The sequence below is a fragment of the Amphiprion ocellaris genome, chromosome 3, assembly GCF_022539595.1.
Source record: "Amphiprion ocellaris isolate individual 3 ecotype Okinawa chromosome 3, ASM2253959v1, whole genome shotgun sequence".
NCBI lineage: Eukaryota > Metazoa > Chordata > Actinopteri > Pomacentridae > Amphiprion > Amphiprion ocellaris.
The window spans coordinates 866,946-890,442 of NC_072768.1; the positions used below are offsets into that span (position 1 = coordinate 866,946).

Here is a 23,497-nt window from a genome sequence, read left to right on the forward strand (position 1 = left end):
CAGAGGAGGGGAGCAGATGGAATCAGGGAATAGTGAAAAGGAGAACAGGGAGAGAAATATAGAACTACAGAAGCTACTTGACAGTCCTTTGAGCATCAGCCATGGGGGAAAATTGGGACTTGTTTCACTTGAACGCATGTTGAATTGCTCTCTGTTTTGTGAAGTTTCTTTCCAGCTGAAGTATTTGAACTATTCATTTTGTTCTCTGTAGAAAAGAGCTGAAATCATGGTAGCACGACTCTTGTACTTGTCAAGTCCGTATTTTCCAAAGTAGCATTTACTGTGTGAATGGATCCTTTGTTGTGGAAAGACAGACCGGGTGCCACAATGGCTCATTAAATGTCTTTTTCGTTTTTTACTTTCTGTGTGCTGCTATGTGTGTTTGGGGCTTGTGTATTCTATATTCACTTGCAAATCCACTGCAGGAAAGTACAACAAACTAGGCTTTGATTTAATCAAATAGTGAAACACTTAGATTTCAATTCTGGAGTAAACAACAACAAACTGTAGCTGCACAAACAGCCCTGTTCAACACAGCACAAGACTTTAGATATTTGCTTTTCTGGCACACATTATCTTTAGATTTCCTCATTTCAGTGACTCAGAGGTATTGATTTTCCATTATTTCTCAGCTGAGAATAGATGTCAGCATAATGTTTCGATGAAAAGACAAGTAAAATAAGTATTCTCAGCTGAATTCTGACTAGAATGTTATTTTTACATCCCTAATGCTAACTGGCAGATGACAAACTACACAATTAATGATGTCGTAATTCAAAATAAGATGCATTCTGGATGCCATCCATCATAACTGGCCCCATATAATGAAGAACTATTTTTAATCCTCTTGTTCCACAGCAAAGTGCCTGCAGAGTGAGAATTCTGAGCCGATTGATTACCCAAAATTACCCGAGGTGTTATTCTCAAACTACAAGCAGAAAGTGGAGCATTTATTTTGTGTGTCTGTTTTTATTTTGTGTGTGTGTGTGTTGTTGTTCAAGCTTCCCACCCCCACATGAGCTCAAGGAGGTCATTTTGAAAAGTTGGCTTTATCGCCTCACTGGAGGAAGTGAGCAGAAGTTGAGGAGAAGCGCTGATTGCCTCCCCTGATATCTCCATTAACACAAACACAGACGATATTTAAGACTGTGGCTGGAGAGTCGGGTCAAAGAGCAGCACCACGAAACAGAGAAATGTGCCTCAAGATGGGCGTCTCTGGTGTTTGTGGAGGACGGAGCCTGCAGCAGAAGTTTTGTATTTCTTTAGACTCCAGTGTTTCTGCATAAGACTCACCAAGAAGTCCTGCCCTGCTAACAAAGCTTTCCTTTCACAATTAACTCGATAGAATTACCAGCGGACCCAGAGCTCGCCTGTTTGTGTCATCGCCTGACTATCGCTAAACCTGACTCCAGGAGATAAGAAACAGGAAGATTTGTAGCTTCTGCTGGTCGTACAGCGCTGCTCAACAAAGTTTGAAAGCATTTAAGATGATTAACTTATGTCTTTATGCCTTGGGCTCGCTTCCTGAAAGAATATTTGAAATTGCACTTCTGTCAAATTCATGAAATTATGTTTTAGTCATTTTGGCGCTCGGCCCATTTACATATTTAATCTTCCACGCTGTAACTTTTATGCAGAAGAATCTATTATTGGAGCGGCTTTTCACTGACTTTAGGTGGATGAGATGGAACTGACCAGTTCTGTTCTTTATTCTGGTGAGTTAGTTTTAAGTTGTTCTGACTTAACTTTCCCACTTTTCCCACCAGGAATGCCTGCTGATACAGCAGATGTAGGCAGAATGTAACCCTTAAATAGTTGATTCAGTGGAAATCATTTGATGTTTCATTTATTTACCACTTTACAGGTTTCAGCCAATGATTCTTCAGTTTAAACTGCTATTAAAGACTTATTTCATGTGTATTTACATAAGGTTTTGCATTTTTCCAACACTGGTGCTCTTCCAATGCCCCAGTGGATTCAAATGAAGGCTCCATCCATGCATAAACACACAGACATTATTTCAAATGTAGCTCTATCTGTGTTTTTTGGCCTTCTGTCCTCATGCAAATACAGTTTTAGGGCACTGAAAACAGACTGTTTCTGATTGTTGTTGTCAAAATTTGTCCTGTTTTCTCCTTTGTGTGGTGCTAACAGGACTTTTTACATGTTTAGACATGCATATACACTTCCTCTTCTACTGTACCAAGGAACAGAATAATCAGAATCCGTCCATAAATACGACTCCTAGATGAACTGTTGTTGCTTTGCTCTTGACAGGGTTTCAGTCATGTTTATATGCTTTCATGTAGATAGGGATTGTTTTTTCTTTTCTTTTTTTTCTGGACGAGGCCCAGGTTTCCACCAAGGTTTTTTTTTTTTGGATAAATTAGCTCAAAAGCAGATCAGCAGTTACAATAGTGTAGATTTATTATATATTTTGTTATTTATTTCAGTTAAACATAATTTAAACTTGTTATATCCTGTTAGTATCATGGAGAGGTTGGGTTGCCAATAAAATCATAAAGTGAGGCATAATGTCCTTTAACAGATTCGTTTTTGGCAGTTTGTCAATATTTATGCAATATTTCAGCTCTTTAAAGATGCATTTTTACATAGATTTTACTTTACTTCTAATGTTCTATACAGCCTTATTTTTTAAAAATGTCACTTTTGATCAACAGATTCTCCCAAATTTCTCCCTGTGGTGCAAACCAAGCTAAGGGGTTTTGCATTTGGATAAAAACGTCTAATTAACGTGTTTTCCTCCATTTCTCCCTGATTCTGTATAAGTGATGCCAGCGTATTCTGTTTTATTTTTGTGCTTTAGAATCTGCTGCCTGCTCACCACAGGGCCGTTTGTCTGCTGGCTAAAACTTCCCCTTTGATTTCTTCTTCTATTTTGTGTTGGTAGTTTTTCAGTGAAATGCTTCCAACCAGTGAGAAACTTTTACTAAACAAGCTGTGGCATGATTTGTCCGTTTTTATCACGTCTTTGCGATAGTCAACTAATTTCCAAGATCTTTAGGAAAAAGTTTGACCAGTTCTCTATGTTTTGGCACAGTCCTGTCCTGAGGTGGAAGTTGTTGTTGCATTTATGACTTTCAAAATAAAGCAGCATCAGTTCCGTCTGGATCCGCCAGGCTCATTCTTATGGCCAATTAACTTTTCTCTGATTTGTATGCAGTGAGCTTCATCTCATAAATGATGGATGGTGAAGTCAGGATAATAGCCTGTGAATTCTACATATAAAACGAAGCAAACCCCGTGCAGTAAATGATGTAGCTGTAAAATCTATACGCCAAACACAGCTGCAGTCCTCCCCATGTGCCATTACAGAACATCTCAATACAGACTTTAATGATTAATTGATCATATTATTTCATCTTGAACTTTTCAAAGCCAAATCCTGCGTCGTATTCGGTAGAGACAAGGTCAGTTTGGAGGGACATGCCTGAGGCAACGTGTGTGCTGGGTGTTGGAAATGCTAATCAGGAGAAAAAACATCAATAAAAGCCTCAAAATCCACCTCAAAACAGATAGCAAGTCAAAATATGTGGTTAAAAATCTTCCATCAAAAAGCTGAAGTGATTAGAGGCCTTTAAGAATGCAGGTGAGCGAATAAATTAGTGATCCTGGCAGAGAGAAAAAGATTTTTTTATGTCACCAAGGACAGGAACCTCTGGGCGTTTCACAGTCGACAGCCTTTTACATCATGCTCTCCTTGTTCTGCTCATGTAACACTTAAAAATAATTAATGTATCATCATTAATTTTCCATGTATTTTTCTTTGAGTTCAGTTTGAAGATGCGAGCAGCCACCAACCCTCTGAACTCCCAGCAGTTTCTAGGCACGTGTTTTGTTTTTTTTCTCTCTTGTAACATTGTGGCATCATTTCTTACTGCAAAATAAACTCCTGGACTTCCATGAAAACTGTAGATCGATGGTTAGATGTAGAGACAGGTCAAAAATAAAGCTGCAAATCATAAAACAAGGTGAAATGCTTTAAAATTCCAACCTGGAATCAACAAGTCCACCATTTTTCCAACAGGTGTGTTACATTTTTATTATTTTTTGCAGCCAAAACATGCATTGCTTTGTATCTGTAATCACTTTATGGTTGTGGTGTAGAGCAGATGTTTGTTTTTTTACAGAATATGGTGGAATGACTTATTTTTTTTTAATGAGATGATTGCTGAGATGATTTTGATGAAAAATCCAGATTTTCAGCTTGTTTTTGGGTAACTTGCCTGATAGGACAGCAGATGAGTAGTTTAAGGACCGTCAGAAAGTAGAAATATGATTGTTTTTTCTGTTTCTTGCTAGAATGAATGGTGTGGCAGTTTTATTTATTGATTTATTTGCTTTTTGAAGATAGCATGCCCTTTAAGTCTGCTGGCAGCTTTCGGGGTTCAGAGAATAAAGTGCTTAATATCTTGGTTATTGTATGATTCTGCAAAAGCTGAATCACTCCAAATATGCTTTTTCTGCCTCTTAGATTAACAACTGAGGTGTTTTGATCCCAGGAAATTCTCCAGCTGTCAAAATAAGTTTTTAATCGACCACAATAGAGGAGATGGAGGAAAATCTTCTGAACACTGTTATCAGCGTGTCATCCTGCCACCACCAGCCCTAGATTTCTCTCTTTGTCTCCGGGTGAACACTAACCATACTTCAGGCTGATGAAAGAAACGGATGACTTGTGTAGGCTGCAGTGGCCCAGATAAGGGCGTCACATGACCGCCACCATAATGTAATTAACTGTTGTCAGAGTGATTAATCATACGTCTGTAGAGGTGGAGCAGCAGGCTGCCAGCGACCTGTGAGGTGAAGCAGAGCTCCAGTGTTTTACCAAGACAGAGAGTTCGGAATCTAATTATTGGTCAAATTCACTCCATTAATAACAAAGCATGAATGAAACATACAATACAATACACCAACTTTATTAATCCCCGAAGAGAAATTCAACATGGAAATCTGCGCTGACGTGACGACGTCTGCAGCAGCTGGAAAATGTAAAAACATTCACTCTGTGATACGAGCAGCTGGAAGTACGAAGGCAAAACACAGCATCCCACTGTGGAGTTTCTTACTGTAAGCTGGTTTTTATTCCAGTTGATCTGTGATCTGCATCCTGCTGTGGTTTTTCTTACCATCTACCCAGCATCCCACCGTGCACAGCAATGCAGCCGCCTGCAGACAGCATGCCTTTATTACTAATGAGCTGTCTGTTCACTGTCCAGCGATGCCCCTCAATAGAAGTACTGAGCGTTAGTGGTACATCTGTCAAAGAGTTGTTGTGGTTTTATTTAGCCATGTTGATGAGATGATCCTCTGAAGGGATGACAGTGTTGGTGTGTTGGTCCGTCAGGGTTCGGGTTAGATAACCACAGCTGTATTCATTCTGAGGATCTTCTGACTTTTCCTCTGAAGACACCAGCATAAATGGATTGGCAAAACATTCAGTTCCTGTGGTTCCAGACGGTGCATTGTAGTGATATTTCCTGGCATTTGTGATTCACAGCAGTGGTGTCCAACCTTTTCTGCACCACAGACCAGTTTCAAGCCAGACAGTTTTCTAGGAACAGGTCATTGCTCATGTAACAAATACTGATAAAAATGAGTTTTCATGGCTGAATATGTATTTCCTTTTTCTTCTGTTTTACACACACTAGCATGAGCCACAGTATTAAAAACCGCTGACAGGTGAAGTGAAAATAATTATCGCATTACAATCCACTGTTTTGCTGGGAAATTTTATATCCTGGCATTCATTGTGATGTTACTTTTGCACGTACCGCCCACCTAAACACTGTTGTACACCAAGGACATGGTATTATATTTGCACTTTTGAGTGTGATGGTCACTCGTGATGGAAATGAAGTCAGCTGAAATAGTTTTGGATTGAATTAGTCCTCTAAACAGCTTCAATAACTTTTAAGGAAAATGATTGTTATTATAAAAACTACCCATCTTGGCTGCAGACTCCTGGTGCTGTGTTTTCCTGCATGCTGCTCTCCATCATCCCAACAACAACCTCATTTATACGAGCCTCTTGTTTGTAGTTCCCTCTGCTCTTCCTTAAGCGATGCTGAGAGAGAACAGGCCTGTAATTGCTCTCAGTCCCGAAGCATCATAAATATCAGCGTTAGTAGAATCCCCACACATCACAGGGGTACGGGGGCAACGAGGATGAATCGGCTCTGACGATGATGGATGGAAATGCCCGAAGAAACGATCTCATGAGATGCCTGAAGGAAAACTACCCCATCTCCTATGCATCATGTGTGTTTGTTCTCTCTGAAACAGACCAGTTAATTAGCCGTCACATAACGAGGCTGTCGCTTTAATGACGAGGAAAAGAGAAAATGTTAGAATTGCAGCTAAAAAAAGAAAATGTGAAGCAGCTGAAGGCAGAAAGGTGAGAGAAATAATGTTGGTCTTGTAGAAGTGCTGTCACTAGTGGGTTTTCATATAACTCCCTTTGCATTTTTTTTCTTCTTCTAAGCCTTTCTGTGTCTGTCATCGTTTTTATGAGCATTTGAAAAGAGACCTGAAGAATAGCCGGTGGTTTGGTGCTGTGAGCGAGCGCTACTGAGGGCCAGAGCAGAACAAAGAGCCCGCTGCCAATTTGATTATAATATCACACCTATTCAGAGAGTGAATGTGGTGTGTCAGATGTCAGGCTGCTCTCTTCCTTTCCTCACTTTATCCCTCTTCATTTTTCTCTCTCTGTCTGTCTCTCTCATCTTTTCCTTTCTCCTTGCTTTGTGCTGAGCTCCGACCCTCTACGTGGTGGGCTTTGATCAAATCCTTTCATAGCAGAATGCGATGCCATGAATGTCATTCCCAGATCAGATGTCGCAGAAACAAGGCCTGCCATATCAGTTATTACACTCCACTTCATTAGCACTTTGTTCAGTTTCATGTCAGCTTTCACAAACACAATCACTCAATGGAATCACTTGTGGCTCTCCTAGTTCTTCTCCCACTTTGTTTTTCTTGAACAAAGAAAATTATACCGGAAAGAAGGCAGCTTTATTCTCCAAGTGGATGCAGACATTTCTTTTAATTTGACGTCTTCTTCATCGAATTCTGATAGTGAGAATTTACCAAAGATCTCACTGAAATGTCTGCTGCCAACTGGTGGATCTGCACCGGCAGTAGTACCGGTTTACCTCGGCTAAGACCTGGTCTGCTTAGGTTTTGGTTCAGATTGAAATAATTCAACAACCTTTAGATGCATTGACTTAAAATTTTATCTGGACGTTTATGGTTTACAGAATATCCCCCTTGAAGTTGCATTTCCTTCATATGTTTCATGAAATTTGGATGAATTTAACTCATCCAGTGCTTTTTTATTAAGAACAAATACCTGTAGAATTAATAAAATCCATCAGCCTCAGCTCTACTTAGTTTTTATTCTTAAATGGTAAATGTTATCTTGCTGGTGGACGACATAAACGTGACACTCTGCTGCTGCAAGGCGCCTCTAATCATGGTAATCAATAAAAGAATGTTTGATTGCATTTAATTATAAATTGAATTTCTGTTTGTTTACAGAGAGTGACCGCCGATAAAAACACTCCATCTGATATTCTGTTAGCTTTCTGGTATGTAATACAGCCTACATTAAGATTCTGATTTCTCCTTTAATAATATGTAGTCACTAAAATGTGCTAAAAAAAAAAAAAAAAAAAAAAAAAAACTCCTAATGTGTGTGACATTTCCACATTCCTTGGAATTATATTTCTGGACATTGACATGACATTGAAATTATTTTATTATAGAGGAGAACTGCACGCCTCACCTGTCAAAAATCAGACTTGCATCCAAACTCTAGATGCTTTATTGCAAGTGTGTAAACTCTTAAAACCTAATCGTTTCTTTGTAAATCAGTATGCCAAACATATAAAAGCAAACAAATGAACAAAAAAAAACATCCATAATAATCAAATTGCATTTAATGCATTTGACTGTGTTCCAGTCTTATGTAATAACTTGGACTAAAATCGATGCAGATTCTCTTTCCAGCTTGGCTTCTAACTAGTGTTTGCTCACAGGTACCAGAAGATGAATGGAATCACAGAGTATGGCGTTATGGTCGTGCGTGTGTGTGTGTGTGTGTATATATATATATAAAAGTCACTTTGTCTTTGGACTATGACGGCACTGCTGCTCAAGTTTAATCAAGTGTTTCCAGACAAATTAACAAGGGGCTGAAAAATGAAGGCGCTGACTGAGACGAGCGTCTCAATCAACACTTTGCCAGTAGAAGTTTTCAGACACCTGGAGGGAGGATTCCCTGTTGCTGTAACACTAGCCCAAAGTGAATGTGAACATCTTTTCTTGGCCAGGTACTGCCAGGGAGTTTATAATTGAGTTGAGACTCAGAAAATACTCATTAAGACGTTGTCAGTCGCCAGAGGAGACCACGCTCGATGTGTTCAGACACCACTGAGACCACAGGCGTCCCAGAGCCCTGCTCTTCTCCAGCTGGAGGGCCAAAGCACACGTCTGTGCTCAGGCGTGCATGTGTGTGCTTTATGTGTAGTCATGTGTGATTGTGTGCACGGGTTCAATAAACTCACAGGTCTGTGGAGCACCATCTGTGTTTGATGGAGCAGGAGCTGGTGGCGAGGGGCCGCCCTGTCACCCGCTATGTGTGACAAACTACTGATAGAAACACCTGTTTATTGTCCTGCTCTTTCCACAATCTCCCTGGGAGCAGCTGCTTTAATGGACGGACTTTACGACAGGCGGTCAGAGCCTCTGTAGCTGCTTCTATAAAGTGAGGTCTATACTGAAACAAACAGTTAAGAGCGTTCTAATTTTATACGTATTTCTGCTCATTTTGCATTTAAAGGTTTTGTGTTAAAACATAAAGCTTTATAAGGCGAATCCAATGTATATTCTGTAGCGATCTCATTAATTTTCACCTCAAAACGTTGAAGTGTCGACACATTATGATATTTCAGTGAAGCCGCTGTCTAGTTTATGTAAAAATTCAAATGAGCTCAAGGTGTCTGGCCATTGATCATCTGCCTGCCTCAGATGAAATTGATTGGAGCAATATCTGTGATGAACAGGCAACAGTAAACACACACACACACACACACACACACACTGCTGCTCAGGTTGACACAGGGCCGAGTACAGCGTGAGGTGATATGGGGTCACAGCTCTTTGTCAGTAAACAGTATCATCAACAGTAATCAGGCTGACTGTCCGGGAGCATAAAGATCAGGAACATGATGAGGCAGAGAACATGAGGAACAGATACAGGTGGTTCCAGGGGAGGCAGGAAGTGTGACGTACATGCAAATGCATCTGAAGGAGACGTATGTTCTTAACTATTCTACACTAGCCTGTATCGTTGCTAAGAGTGGCCTTTTCCCACAAATAATACATATCTAATAACTGGTTTCATCATTTGTAGTGCTGGTAAAATGGCATACAAATAAATGTAATCTAAGAAAACACTTTCAGCCGAAGCTAGAACAGTTACTCAATACAACTAGACTGTAAAACAGGCTCAGCTGGACCCGCAGCTTAATGTGCATCAGCTGAATACTCTCCTATTGGCATTGTAGTTAGAGAGTTAAACAAGAGCCTCATGAGAGCCTGTAGTCTTTTCATGAGCCAAATACAAAAGTGAAAAAAGTACTGTGAATATCTGCCACATAAAATAAGATTTTCGAGTGATTTGTTTTGTTCTTTTATTGAAGTGTGCATTCCAGTGGGTGCGTCTTTGTGTTTGGCACCAAGGACGATGAGAGCAGCGGAGGAGTGCTATGCATGCACTCAGAGGTGAATCTCCAATGCAGGGGAGAGCTCCAGCAGCCTTTCCACTGAGACAGATGGATGAAGTTTATTAAGCATGTGACAGTTAACACCCCCAGTAGGGTGAAAACACTGCAGCGGATAAATAAATGTTGGCTTTACCAGCCCCTTCCCCCTGTTATTTATACACTAGAGTTAACATTTCTATTAGGCATGAGTTATGGCAACAAATGATTACGGCTGCTATGATCATTATGAATGCCATCCTCTTGCTGTAAGTATCAGCTATATTTCTGCAATTCGTATACAGATTACAGATGCTGCCTGGCTGGCAAATGGGTTAGATATCTAATTTGGCTGCTTGCGCTCCAGCTTTGGGAAGGCTTCTTTGTAATTACGGATGGATCCTCGTCCCTGGTGGAAGGAATGTAGGACATTAAGACTTAAAGGGATGATTTTTAACAATAGGAAGACTTTACATGTATCTGTTGCCTTTTTATTGCTCATGTGTGAAGGGATGGTCACATAAATTAAAAAATCCATCCATCCATCCATCCATCCACCCACCCATCCATCCATCCATCCATCCATCCATCCATCCATCCATCCATCCATCCATCCATCCATCCATCCATCCATCCATCCATCCACCCATCCATCCATCCATCCATCCGCCCATCCATCCATCCGTCCACCCATCCATCCACCCATCCATCCACCCATCCATCCATCCATCCATCCATCCATCCATCCATCCAGCCATCCGTCCACCCATCCATCCACCCATCCATCCATCCATCCATCCATCCATCCAGCCATCCGTCCACCCATCCATCCACCCATCCATCCATCCATCCATCCGCCCATCCATCCCTCGTCCACCCATCCGTCCACCCATCCGTCCATCCATCCATCCATCCACCCATCCATCCACCCATCCATCCACCCATCCAGCCATCCGTCCACCCATCCATCCACCCATCCATCCATCCATCCATCCATCCATCCGTCCATCCAGCCATCCGTCCACCCATCCATCCATCCATCCATCCATCCACCCATCCATCCATCCATCCATCCATCCGCCCATCCATCCATCCGTCCACCCATCCATCCATCCATCCGCCCATCCATCCATCCGTCCACCCATCCATCCACCCATCCATCCATCCATCCATCCATCCATCCACCCATCCATCCACCCATCCATCCATCCGTCCATCCATCCATCCACCCATCCATCCATCCATCCATCCATCCATCCATCCATCCCAGTTGACTTAGGGGGAACACAGGGTACATCCTGGACAGATTACCAGAAAAATGACACCTTTCCAGGAAAATTCTCTGAGAAAATCCACAGAATGCAGGAAGTGCATTGACTCTGCTTTCCTGTCACTCCCCCCTCCCACAGTAGTGTGCAACAGTAGCTAACGTTAGCTTCAAAAAATGGAGTCCATTAATGTCGGCAAATGACCAGCTTCCAGCATGACACAGACTCCGACATAAGCACAAAACCAAACAGGGAAAAAGCTTTGTCTAGTAGGCTGGGAATATGATTGACAGTGGGGTAAACTAGGGGAAAACTGGGGTCAACAATGGCAGGGTGTGCGATTTTTGAAGGAACTAAACAGGGAAAAACAAAAACCCTATTGTCCAGTCCTGTCGCCATTGTTTTAGATGTTTGCCAGCCCTGAAAAGTAAAGATATAGTCTGTAGTCTCAAATATAGTTGATAGTCAAACTCTAAAAACAGTCACTTTGGTTGCCTCATCTATTACCATGATGCTGGTCAGTCAGGTTCAGTTTCATAAATGTCACATCACAGCCCAGGATTCACACTTTCACCTTCCTCCAACAGTGTCATTAACAACAATATTTTTTACCTTTAATATGAGTAATAAGACTGAAACACCTTCAGTTTTAGGTTTCAATCAGTCCTTAGCTCATTCTTTAATCTATCTCGTCACAAGCAAAAAATACCTAAAAATAGGTGTGAAGATTCTAAAGTGATGGCAAAAACACATTTTGAAGTCCAGTTTTACTGATTATATCAAAGATAAAAAGTTTGTCTTTCCAGGCAGCGCCTCGAACCCCAGATCTCCGTCACCCTGGAGCATTGTGGAGGATGTCTGTAAAAACCGAGCCTGAGCTCTCGGATCTTTAAAATGGATGAGCTAGCATGCTTATACTTTGATCCCATATACTGCACAGCTTTAGGTATCTTCTCTTTTCTTCTGTTCCTTGCCGCCCCTTCTGTTCTTAGGTGTCTGAATTTAAGAAGGTGTTTTCATGACCTTGCCCTCAGTGAAGTGTTTACTGGAGCTTTTAACACTGCTATGTGAGCGTGAGGGTGCATATTTACGGTGTGCTGATTTTTTTTTTCGGCCTTATCCACTTAATTTGATTGTGGGTTGATGTCTGGAGTTGATTATTAAGAGCTTTCCAGCTTTGTTTAAAAGTGTTACACTAATGTAAAACATGGCGATAATTATTAGCTTTTTCCGTGAGTGCACTTAGTCACATGGCTACGGATTCATCTAATAATGATTTTTCTCAGGTTTGCATCTCAGATATAATATTCTGACTTTCTATTCACCAAGACCCGTTAAAGTGATGCATTGGATTCCCGCTTTTTTCATCAATCAAACAGATTTTGGACAAAATGCTCTTTCTGTGAAAACACGTAAGATCTGAAACATTCTTTCAGTCTCCATAAGGGAGTGTCCCACGTTAGCAACTCACCATAAACAGCTGAAAGTCAACCACTCGTGACCATTGACCTTAACCTTCTTTGTGTATTTTTTGTAATGTGCTTTTATTGTGACCTGTTGTCCTTGTATTGTGACCTGTTGTCCTTTTATTGTGACCTGTTGTCCTTTTATTGTGACCTATTGTCCTTTTATTGCGATCTATTGTCCTTTTATTGTGATCTATTGTCCTTTTATTGTAACTTATTGTCCTTTTATTGTAGCTTATTGTCCTTTTATTGTGATCTATTGTCCTTTTATTGTAACTTATTGTCCTTTTGTTGTGATCTATTGTCCCTTTATTGTGACCTATTGTCCTTTTATTGTGACTTATTGTCCTTTTGTTGTGGTCTATTGTCCTATGTTTCACTGTTATGTTTTTTTTTTTACCTGCCTATGGACTGCAGATGTACATTAGCATTGTTGCTATAATCTGGCATATTTACGTCTATTGCTGTCTAAATAGACGTTCACTAATGTGCACTGTCCCTATCAAATAAAGAAATAGAACACACACAAGCGCATATAGCATAGTATTTGTAATTTGGATTCATGTTCACTGTTTTAACTCTGCATCACTGTTTATTCTCCAGACGTTGCCGACTACGAGGTACGAGCTGGAGATCGTGGCCAAGGACATGGCAGGAAGTGAGGTGGGCCTAACAGGAACAGCCACGGCCACCATTACCATCACAGACAAGAACGACCATGCCCCTGAGTTCACACATCCTCTGGTAAGAAGCACCCCCTTATATTTCCATTTCTACTCCTACTGAAAGCTATATCTTTATTTGAAGCCATAAAAAAAGACGAAATGTCTTTGTTTACCCCTCCAGGGAGGTTAAAGGTCAGTCACTTCGATGTGCTGCGTTTCTTCAAGGACTCAGGCACATTAGTAGAAGAAATGCTTCCCAATAGCAAGCTGGAACCAAGGTCTCCTGGTTCTGGAAATGATCTGTGACTAATTAGTTGGATTACTGATGCATGTGGTGAACACACTGGAGCCATTTAGTCAATAATAAGCATTCAGTTCAACTTTAATTTGCCTTATAAATCATTTGGTAGAGATATCAAAATGAAAGCTATTCCTGACAACTTTCTTTGGTCCACTTACACTCCAGACAGTCCTTGGCAGTTAAATACAATTAAAAACACCAAAGAAGTTAAGCACAATGAAAAATCAGACAATAATGGCTGTAAATGTTCAGATATACACATTCTAGTAATAGCTAAGGTTTCAGGAGGCCAGGAAATAAAAGTCAGCTAAAAACAATTAAAGATTATGTGTTATTCAATAATTACTTAAATTAATTCTGCTTTATAGCTGCCATTTTACTGTCAGCATTTTGCTTTTAAAGAATAAAAGTGTTAAAAGAGCAGGATTCTTCATTTTGAGCCAATGAAGTGCTTTTAATTTGAGGTAAAAATGTGTTGCATTTCACTGACAGATGCTAAACACAGTCTGAAAGAATTACAGTATGGTTTGGCTTGACTTAAAGGCCAAGTATTGTCGTTTTTATTTTGTTAATGTCCTGACGGAATTAGTTCTGTGGAAATATATTATGAAAAAGAATTTGTAAAGACAAATGATGAGCACAGAGGAAATGTAAAGTTTGCATTATCGGCAACAGCTCTGCCCCTTTTCTCTCAGGATCGATCAACTTCCTGAATTTGCTTCACAAATATAACCCATCAGTATAATTATGGTCTTTAAGTCATCAGAAAGCTTTTAGTGTGAAACATCTGTGTTCCGTTTTATTGAGAGGAGCTTAAGATTGATTCCAAAGAACAGCAAAGTGTGTAAGAATGGCAATGACAATTCAACACAGCCATACAGTAACTCAAAAAAGTATAAAAAAGTGTGCTTTCTATGGTGTCTGGAGTGAAAAAGTTAACCTCAGTGCCACAGATGAGCCACTATGAGAGGACTTTGTGATGGAATCAGTGCTGTGAACATTTCAATTCTAAAGAAACTAACAAAACAACAAGTAAGGAGGATGAGTTTAAAGTTTAGAGCAAACATTCTCTGCTGCAAATTAAAACAGGGATTGATCAGAAAACTCAGAGAAACCTTAATGAAGCATGAGAGAATATACTAACATAAACAGGTATAAAGCCTGCTCCTAAAATAAACCTCCTTTAATGCTTAATTGCGTATCTCAGATTGTTTGCCACTTGGGATTGTATAACACTAAGCTCTTTGATATTTCTAAAAAAGAAAACTATTTGTTTTTAACAGTGTTTTGCTGTCAGTGTCAAATCCGATAAGTGTTCTTTTTCTAATGTTTTTATCTAAAAGAGTGAACAGAAATGCTGTTGACCCCGAGGTACAGAGCAGAAATAGAAGCTTCGCTGTTTATCCAGGCAGTGTAGTGACACATACAAGAACTTAACTGTGATTAGTGATTATTGTTGTGACTAATTTGGGTTTTAGATGAGTCATTCTTTAGAAAATTATGAAATGGGACAATATAAAAAATGAAATATATATTAATGATAGTAAAATTTCACAAATGGCATATATGTTTTTATGATTGTTGTTGATGATGCAATCTGAATAGGTAATTTCCAAGTATTTTCCAAGTTTAATATGTGGCTTATTCTGCCTTCTAAAAGGTTACTATCTAATAAACAACCCACGCACTTAAAGGTTAAATATAAGCCGTGATCTCTTTGGACTTGAGGTGAGTAAAGGCCCTGCCCTCCATTGGAGATTATACGGTGAGCCATGCAGGATTAGAAGCAAAGCTATGAAGGTTGAACTGTTGATAATGTACTAATCATAGCCTTTAAAGTAATAGGTTATACAGTAGAAAGCTGTTTACCCTTTGAGATGGCTCAGCAGGTTGATTATGTAGAGACGAGTCACTTTCACCCCCAACACATACTTCAGCCAACAAGCTTCATGGAAACGTGTCTCCACCCAATCCAGAGACTTTCCCAAGTCAGTGTGACCTATAGCTTTCTAATAAACACATTTCTCACCTTGTATGGTGAAGATAAAGCTCAGGAAAAGACCCAAACAGATCACAGGGTGTGTATGAGCGTGCAGAGAACATATGTGACGTGAATTAACACGCAGTAGCTGGGTGATGTGGGTGCAGAGGAGAGATAAGGAAATCTCGGAGTGGGAGTGGATGTGTTGTGGTTCAGTGATGGTTTGTTTAGTCAGCAGAGCCTTAAAGCATTAGTGGAAAGCTAACAGACTAAAGTGGTGCCTGCAAGTACGCTGTAAAATATAACGTGCATGTACGAGAAACACAGAAAATAGCATAAGTTGCATTCATTGCCCATTTGTACCACCTCATTAGAAATTTGTCAAAAGTTGCTGCTATGGCCGTTTTCTTGTTCTTCTTCAGTTGTGGAGGTGAGACAACTGGGAGAATGAATGGGGTCTGGTAGAAAAAGACCCTTCCTGGACTTTCAGGTGGAGTTGGAACACTGAGTTGTGTGTTTTTCAACGATAACGCCTGCAGCTGCTGTCAGGTTCTGAGACGCATCGCGCTTTTCCCCAGCCGAACCTCCCCTGCAGCCCTCCCATGATGCATCGGGGTGTCAGGGGAGCTTGTAAGGAGCACGGCTCAGATGTGAAATGTTACAGCTCAGAGGGCTCAGTAGGGCCTTGCAGAGTGCACCGTGTCCCAGTTAATGTTCTCATTTCTCACTGGGAAGAGATCCGCTTAACGGTGTGGAGAAATTGAGCTTTTATAAAACAAGTGTTTGAAGATGTTAAGCTCCTCGTATAAATCCTCTCCCTGACCGCTCCCCACCTGCCCATGAATCATCCATGACCTCTCCAATGACCGCCATCGTACTGTGAATGTACATGTCGGAGCCGAGCCTGTGTCAGCAGCAGCTCTCAAGCTTTCACCATATAAATTATTCAACTAAATATTCAATTCTTTTCATAGAACTTTCTAAAACCCCCTCCTTCAGACGCATCTCAAGTTGTCTTTTCTGAAGACACCACCTCCTGCAGACCCGATGTAAGCTTTTAAAGCTCATCTTCCAGCTTGCAAGCAGAACTCAAGCAGAGAAAGATGGAGAGAAGGCTGAAAAGATGGGAAGAAAGTCGAACGTCCGACGTAGAAAGAAGCAGAGAGAGACGAAAAGAGGAAAAAACGCAAGCACATCAGTGTTCTAGGGATGTGCTTCTTCCTGTTATTATTCATTAAATGCACCGTTGTCGCGTTTTATGAGTTGACATTTTGTTTGAATTCAGCAACATAATCTCCATGTAGGGTGCTTCTGTTCTTCCTCAGACCTAACTACCACAGCCTGATGCACAGAGACAACTATTCAGAGCTTGTGAAGTCTGTGCTTCAGACCAGCACTCGGCTCCTCAGATCAGCCAGCAGGGAATCTATTCGTGTTTTCCTGCTTAATTCATCTCTGTGCATTGAAGTTAGAAGTTATACTTCATGTAGAAGAGTCACAACACAAGTGAACATCCGTTTTGCACTTTGAAGCACAGTAATGTTCAGCTCCAGAATATGGTTTACATATGCTGTTGTTTCACTATCCACAAATAGAAACCAAAAGGGAAATTTTTAATTATGTAAATACTTCGTGCACTATGTTTTCCCCCTTTTCTTTGTGCTATTTTTTTTTAAATGAGCTATAAAGATGTGGATCTTCTTGTTCTATAGAGATGATCATCTGTAGGAAGCACATAAGACTGAAAATGATGCAGTGTAATGTCTTAAATTCAAATTATCACGTTTTGCATCATGAAATACACAGTAAGCTATAAAAATTATGCAGTTGTGCATAATTTTCCATATTTTCACATATTCGTGGAAAAACTTAAGTGGATGCACATTTTTCATGACTCTTTGGACATTTAAGAGCAGGTGGTGCACTGTTAATTTGCATTGTATGCCACTGACTTAGCATGACATAGCCCTGTTAGACTGAAAACCTTTAAGAGTTTATTTTGTCTCTCAGTCAACATGGCCAAACAGCATTCTCTGTGTTGGGTAATTTCAGATTTCTCCAACATTCGGAGGGCCCTGTTGTCACACTATTGAATCGGTCTTTCACTCAGAAATCAAAAGCTAGCAAATTACAATAACTAACATCCCTGTGGAAGTATTTTTCATCTTCCTTGCTGGCAGTAGCATTTATTCAAGCAGATGTTTCCCTTTGTTCGTGTCATTTTAACACCTGCAGTTTAATTTCAATTCAGTTCGATTGAACATTTTTATTTTATTTATTTATTTATTTTTATTTTATTATCCCTTATTAATCCCATGAGGAGAAATTCAGATTTTTGCATATCGAGTCAGAGCGAAGGGTCAGCCGCGGTACAGCGCCCCTGGAGCAGGAAGGGTTAAGGGCCTTGCTCAAGGGCCCAACAGTGTCATCTCATAGGACTTAACATAGCAGGGTGAAGACTTTTAAAATGCAGAGCATCCCAACAATCCAGAGTTCCTTTTGGATTCCTTTGGAGCAAGCAGTCAGCAACAATGGGAAGGAACCCTCCAAAAAAATCCTTTAACCAGGAGGAAAAAAGACCTGTGACAGAACCAGGCTCAGGGAAGGCGGCCATCTGCCTCGACCGGTTGGGTGAGGGTGGGAATGAGGACACTTCTAACGCATTCCTGACATCTTCCAGGCATTTTTAGCACCATTTTCATTTTCTGGCCATTAATGAACCTTAATTCATGAGCTGTAGGTGAAAATAAATACATCTTACTGGTCAGAACAGAGGAAGTTTCTTCTATGAGAGGTAAAATGTGTTCAAGAACCAAAAAGAAGTCAAGTTGTCACCTATTGAAGCACTTAAGGGAATTAGGTCTGGCTTGAGTTATAGTCAAATTATCAAAACTAAGAAAACTTAAACGTCCTTTTTCCCCATTTTTTTATGTCTATGTTCTAGTTGGCTACACAGACCAAAGCTAATGTAAAGGCTATATCCTGATTCCCTCCCCCCAAAACTTTCATTTTAATTTCAGTCTGACTGTAAAGCACCGTTTATAGAGATGAAAAGCTACTTTAAGTGAATTAAGTGAAGCTAAATCTTGCAGTATGACCTGCTCTGATAATCACCGATGCATTACTAAAATATGAACATGAAGAGAATGCTCAAAATCTTGCATAAAAAGAAAAATGGCAGAATTAGCTTAACAGCATACCAAACTGCCATTTCGTTTTTTTCCCCCCTTTCGTACGTTCTTTCTAAGGATGGATGATTCAGTGTAATCTATCTTCCATTTTTAAAATCATAAGCTGAGGTACCCTTTCTTACTGGCAAATTTATTACATTTTCCTGCTCAAGCTCCTTCTCTGGGGGAATGGGCTCTGGCCTGATTAATTTTTATAGCAAGGGTCTAATCCTGTTTTTATGAGGAGGGGAAACAAGAAGGAGAAATGATATGGCGGCCCTTAGTAGCTCTGTTGTCTGAATGGCCTGAGATGTATGCTACTCTAACGAAGATGGATAATTTGCCGATGAATTTTATCTGCTGCTTGGGTTTTTATTATCTCGGAGTTTACTCTTCATCTTTGCTGCTGCATCTTTGGGGTTTTCTGCTTTGTTGAATTTCATATTACACTCGTCTTACTCGGGAAAGTTGTGGATATTGTTAAACTTTGGTACTAGCTGATGCCATATCAGAGCAGATCCTGTACCAAACACCTTTTGCCCTTCACGTCTCTTGCCTTCCCTGCTGTTTCATTCTTCCTCGTCTGCCAATATCCTTCCCTCTCCTCCCCTGCACTATGCCGCTGCTCTCTGGATCTGTTAATTCGGCGCCACGTCTGACTGGGCCTATCCCCCCCCCCCCTGCTCCTCATAACAAGACCATGATGGACCTTATCACTGCTGTCACTCAAACTCCCTGACAGTCTGTAGTTTTTTTTCCTCCTCACTCAATTTTTCACTCCCTCTCTCTTTGCCTGTCTGTCTTTCTGTCTGCTTCCCTTTTCTTGTGTTTTTTTTCTCACTCTCTCCTCCATGATGACCAGGAGAATATGCTCGCCTGCAATCCATCTGTCCCGCTGATAAAGACATTAGCGGTGATGGGTGTAGCACCAGGCATGGGGCAGCAGAGCCCTGTCAGTGCCGGTCTGTCTTTAGGGATGGCTAACGGGTGTCACGGATTAGTCCGGGCCTTGCATGATTGCTTCGCTGGCGCTGCGATACGTGCGGCACTTTACCCTGGGTGATACGCTGGCGTAGCTGGCCAGAAATCTCCGTCACAAAGAGGAAGAAAGGGGACAGGATTCATGTGCTGCATGTCAGGTTAAAGAAGTGTTTAGAGGACAGTTGAAGAAGTGTGTTTGTGGATTGGGTAAGAGTGAGATGCAGTGTGAAGCAGGTTGCCCTTGAAACTGCTGCCGTTTGAGATCTTTGTCAGTTTCACTCTGATTATATTACAAATTAATCATTTTTGCACAATTTTGCAATTATGTTTTATACTAATATTCTCATCATCCACAGCTGGGTAAGTGTGCATACATGTAGTCATTTTAACTATACAGGTGTCTCATGAAGAGCATAACCAGCTAATGCTATTCAATAGTGAAGAATAGTGTGACACCTCTTGACACCCTGATCTGTCAGTGATGGCGAAGGAAGCGATGGAAAAACGTGCAAAAGCCCACTTGAAATAGCAACAGTCTTATTGTCCCTGAAGTATGACGTTTGCTCAAAGAATGTTAATGTGTTGGAAAGCACAAGTTCAGCTGTCTGTCTCTACACAGTGGGATTATCTGAGTTTTTTTTTTTCCTCAATTGTAGTGCACACTAGCTTTTGGTTCAACATCACGGATATGGTGAAATATATGATCTGCTAAAAATGTTTGTATTAGATTAACAGTTGTGAACAAACGCTTCCACACACCTGTACAGACCATGTGTATCAATGCAGTTGAAACCCATGTGCTTCATTTCAAAGAAAAAAAATCATGCATTTTGGTTCTTCCATAGATTTATCATTGGTCTTTTGGAAATATGACAAAATCTGCCTGGATAAAAATATACAAACAGCAGCTTGAATGATCAGTGTTTGGGATGTCTAAAGCTGATTAATCAGATTTTCTTTGTGGCATTGCAGCTTAACTTCCAGTGAGTGATTATGATCAACTACAGCTGCTGACTCTTCTGAGCCAATTTAAATACAATTTACAATTTTATTGAACAGATGCTTTTGCCCAAAGCAACGTACATCCGAGAGTAGATACGAGGTAGATAGGCGGTGTAGGGTCCTCACTAGACAACTGCACCCTGACCAGGATTTGAGCCACCGATATCCTGTGCCTAAGTCAGGACTGTTAGCAGCTGCTGCTAAATAAGGCCCATTTGATGCACTCGTTAGTCTAACAAGCTCAGCAAAGTGTAAAAAAGCCAATCATTGACTTGAACAAGTCACTTGGAGCCATTTCAAAGCAGCTACAGATCTCAAAATCATCTGTGCAAACAATTTTTTGTAAGTCTAAAGTCCATGGTCCAGTTGTGTTACTGCCACCTTCAAGAAGAAATCACAAACTATCACCTGCTGCTGACAGACGATTGGTCAAGATGGTCAGGAGTCAACCAAGAATCACCAAAAAGCAGATCTGCAATAAAGTAGAAGCTGTTGGAACACAGGTGTCAATGTTCATGGTCAGGTGAGTTTCATATCACCATGAGCTGAGAGGCTGCTGTGCAAGAAGGAAGTCTTTCCTCCAGAAGCGACAGCTTAAGACTCGACTGAAGTTTGATGTTCATCACATGGACACAGAAAAGGCCTTTTGAAGGAACGTACTTTGTGGCAACAATGACCAGAAATATATTTGGAGGCGAGAAGAGAGAGAGGCTCCATCAAGCATGGTGGTGGCAGTATCACACTCTCAGGTGGCTTTGCTGCCAATAGAACTGATGTTTTACGCAAAGTAAATGGAATAATGAAGAAGATTTATTAACTCCACATTCATCAGGAAAACCTAAAATCATCAGCCAGAAGGTTGGGTCTTGGATGCAGTTGTGTGTTCCCACGGGACAATGACCCCAAACACACATTAGAAGGGGTAAAGAAATGGTTAAATCAGGTTAGAATTAAGGTTTTAAGTCCTGACTTAAACTCCATTAACCCGTTGATGTACAGTGTGGGTCATAAGATAGCCATTTCCACTGGATTTCAGTCACTATTGACCCATGTTGCGCACCAAAGGGTTAAAAATGTGTGGGCTGTTATGGAGAAACAAGTCAGAGCTTCAGTTTACTTGTGCCAATCAAAAGGAGTAGTCAAAGAATTTTACCCAGGTATTAGCACTGCTGTATGTATATTTTTGACGCAACAGATTTTGTCATATTTCTAGAATACCTTTAATATATCAGTGAAAGAGCAACACTGCATGACTGTTTTTCTTTCCTTTTGTGTGTGACAAAGATTCATGTATTTCAATGATTCTGTCACAGAATATTCAGTTATAGGAGTCACTGGAAACTCAAGACTGCTGTGATATACATGGTCTTCAAAAGTGTACGCAAACTTTAGTTCATGACTATAATGATTGTATTGTAATGAATGGTTGTAAACCACCTATTTATTCTTACCCCTTCCAGAAGGGGCAGAGAAACAAGATTAAGGGTCGGCATATTTTTGCTGCAGGTCTTTCTCAAGACATTCTCACATGCTTCAGTTGTGAAAGTATGCAGCTGTGTTCAACAGTGACACGTTGTCACATATATTGTATTTTGAAGACCAGCTGTGCAGGTTTATACTTTAAGAAGTGCAGAATTATAAAGATTTTCATGGGCTTCTTCCTCAGAGCTAGTCCTAATGTGTAGATTAGCAGTCTGGCGGTAGCTGTTCAAGTAGAAACTTTCTCTTTCTACTGTCACAGTGCAGGCTAAATGCAAAAACATTCTGTCAGATTGCTTGTTTTTAAAAAGTTACCACATTTCCCAACGTGAAGCTCTCCAATCTGGCCATTTGAAACGGATTGCTCAACGCTTCTCAGTGTAACACATCAGCTGTAATGCTGTCACATTATTCAATACACTGTCTGCCAGTAGTCCTTGAATATTTTACTCCTTTTTTTCTACAAGCCTCATTGACAAATACGAGATCTGTCATGTTCCAAAAAAAGGTAGAAAAGCTGCTTTGCTGAATGTCAGATTCATCAAAAATCTATCTTTGGAAACAGGCTGCACAGAAGCTGTAGAAATTTAATAAAGACACAGGTAAGCTCATTAACTCTCCAGGCACACTTTCTGTATTCAGGATTAAAGCCAGGGGGAAGGGTAAAAAAGTGAGAGGGGGGTTAGACAGAGAAATAACTTACCGATCCTGAGCACAGGCACTCTGTATGGGATTGGGTGGGAAGATGAGTGATCACGTGCACAACGGAGCCTTATTCCAGATTTACAGTCTGTCTACAGCTGGTTCTGCTGAGAGTTAAGCTGCTTCTGAAGCAGATAAAAGACGAGCTGCTTGAAAATGTACATGATTCTCTTTCACTCAGAGGATTTCCTTATAAATTTGACTTTTACCGCTGTGACATCTCACTCAGTGTATTTACAAAGAGGCTAAAAAACAGGAAATTGGATCACTGCTCCATCATGCCAGGTTTTAATATTTAAAGAATTCTCCATCATTTTTGGATTTCTGCATGTCAAGATTCATCCACTTATACTTTCTGATTTCTAAGAGTCATCTTGGGAAGATCTAAAACACATCAAGGCAGATGAGACTGACTAAGAAACAGTTAGAAAAAGTGGTAAAGACACTGAGAAAGAGCTGGTGACACACCCCCTTGAAGACAAACTTCAAATGGCTCGGCTGCAGAGCTTCCCTGCTGCGATGCGGCAACGGAGCAAATGTCTCTCAGAGGCAAAATAGTCTCGTCTCGGGAGGTTTAATGTGATGTGCTGCTGTTATGTGTATTCCCCGTCAGAGAAAATCTTTGGGGCAGCGGGGACGTGTCACAAAGTACTTTCCATTAGGACAAATGAACAGCTGCTCAGCTGTCTGTCGAGTT

The 23,497-nt window shown here is 40.6% G+C and overlaps 1 protein-coding gene across 3 annotated transcripts in view; it reads left to right on the plus strand.

The window, feature by feature from the left end:
* Positions 1–23,497, plus strand: part of cdh13 (cadherin 13, H-cadherin (heart)) — a 446,773-nt gene that overhangs the window by 294,063 nt on the left and 129,213 nt on the right. For all 3 annotated transcript variants that reach the window (XM_055009253.1, XM_055009252.1, XM_023274214.3), the window contains one exon: positions 13,123–13,263. In XM_055009253.1, coding sequence (XP_054865228.1) covers positions 13,123–13,263 — 141 coding nt within the window. The remainder of the gene's footprint in view (positions 1–13,122; positions 13,264–23,497) is intronic.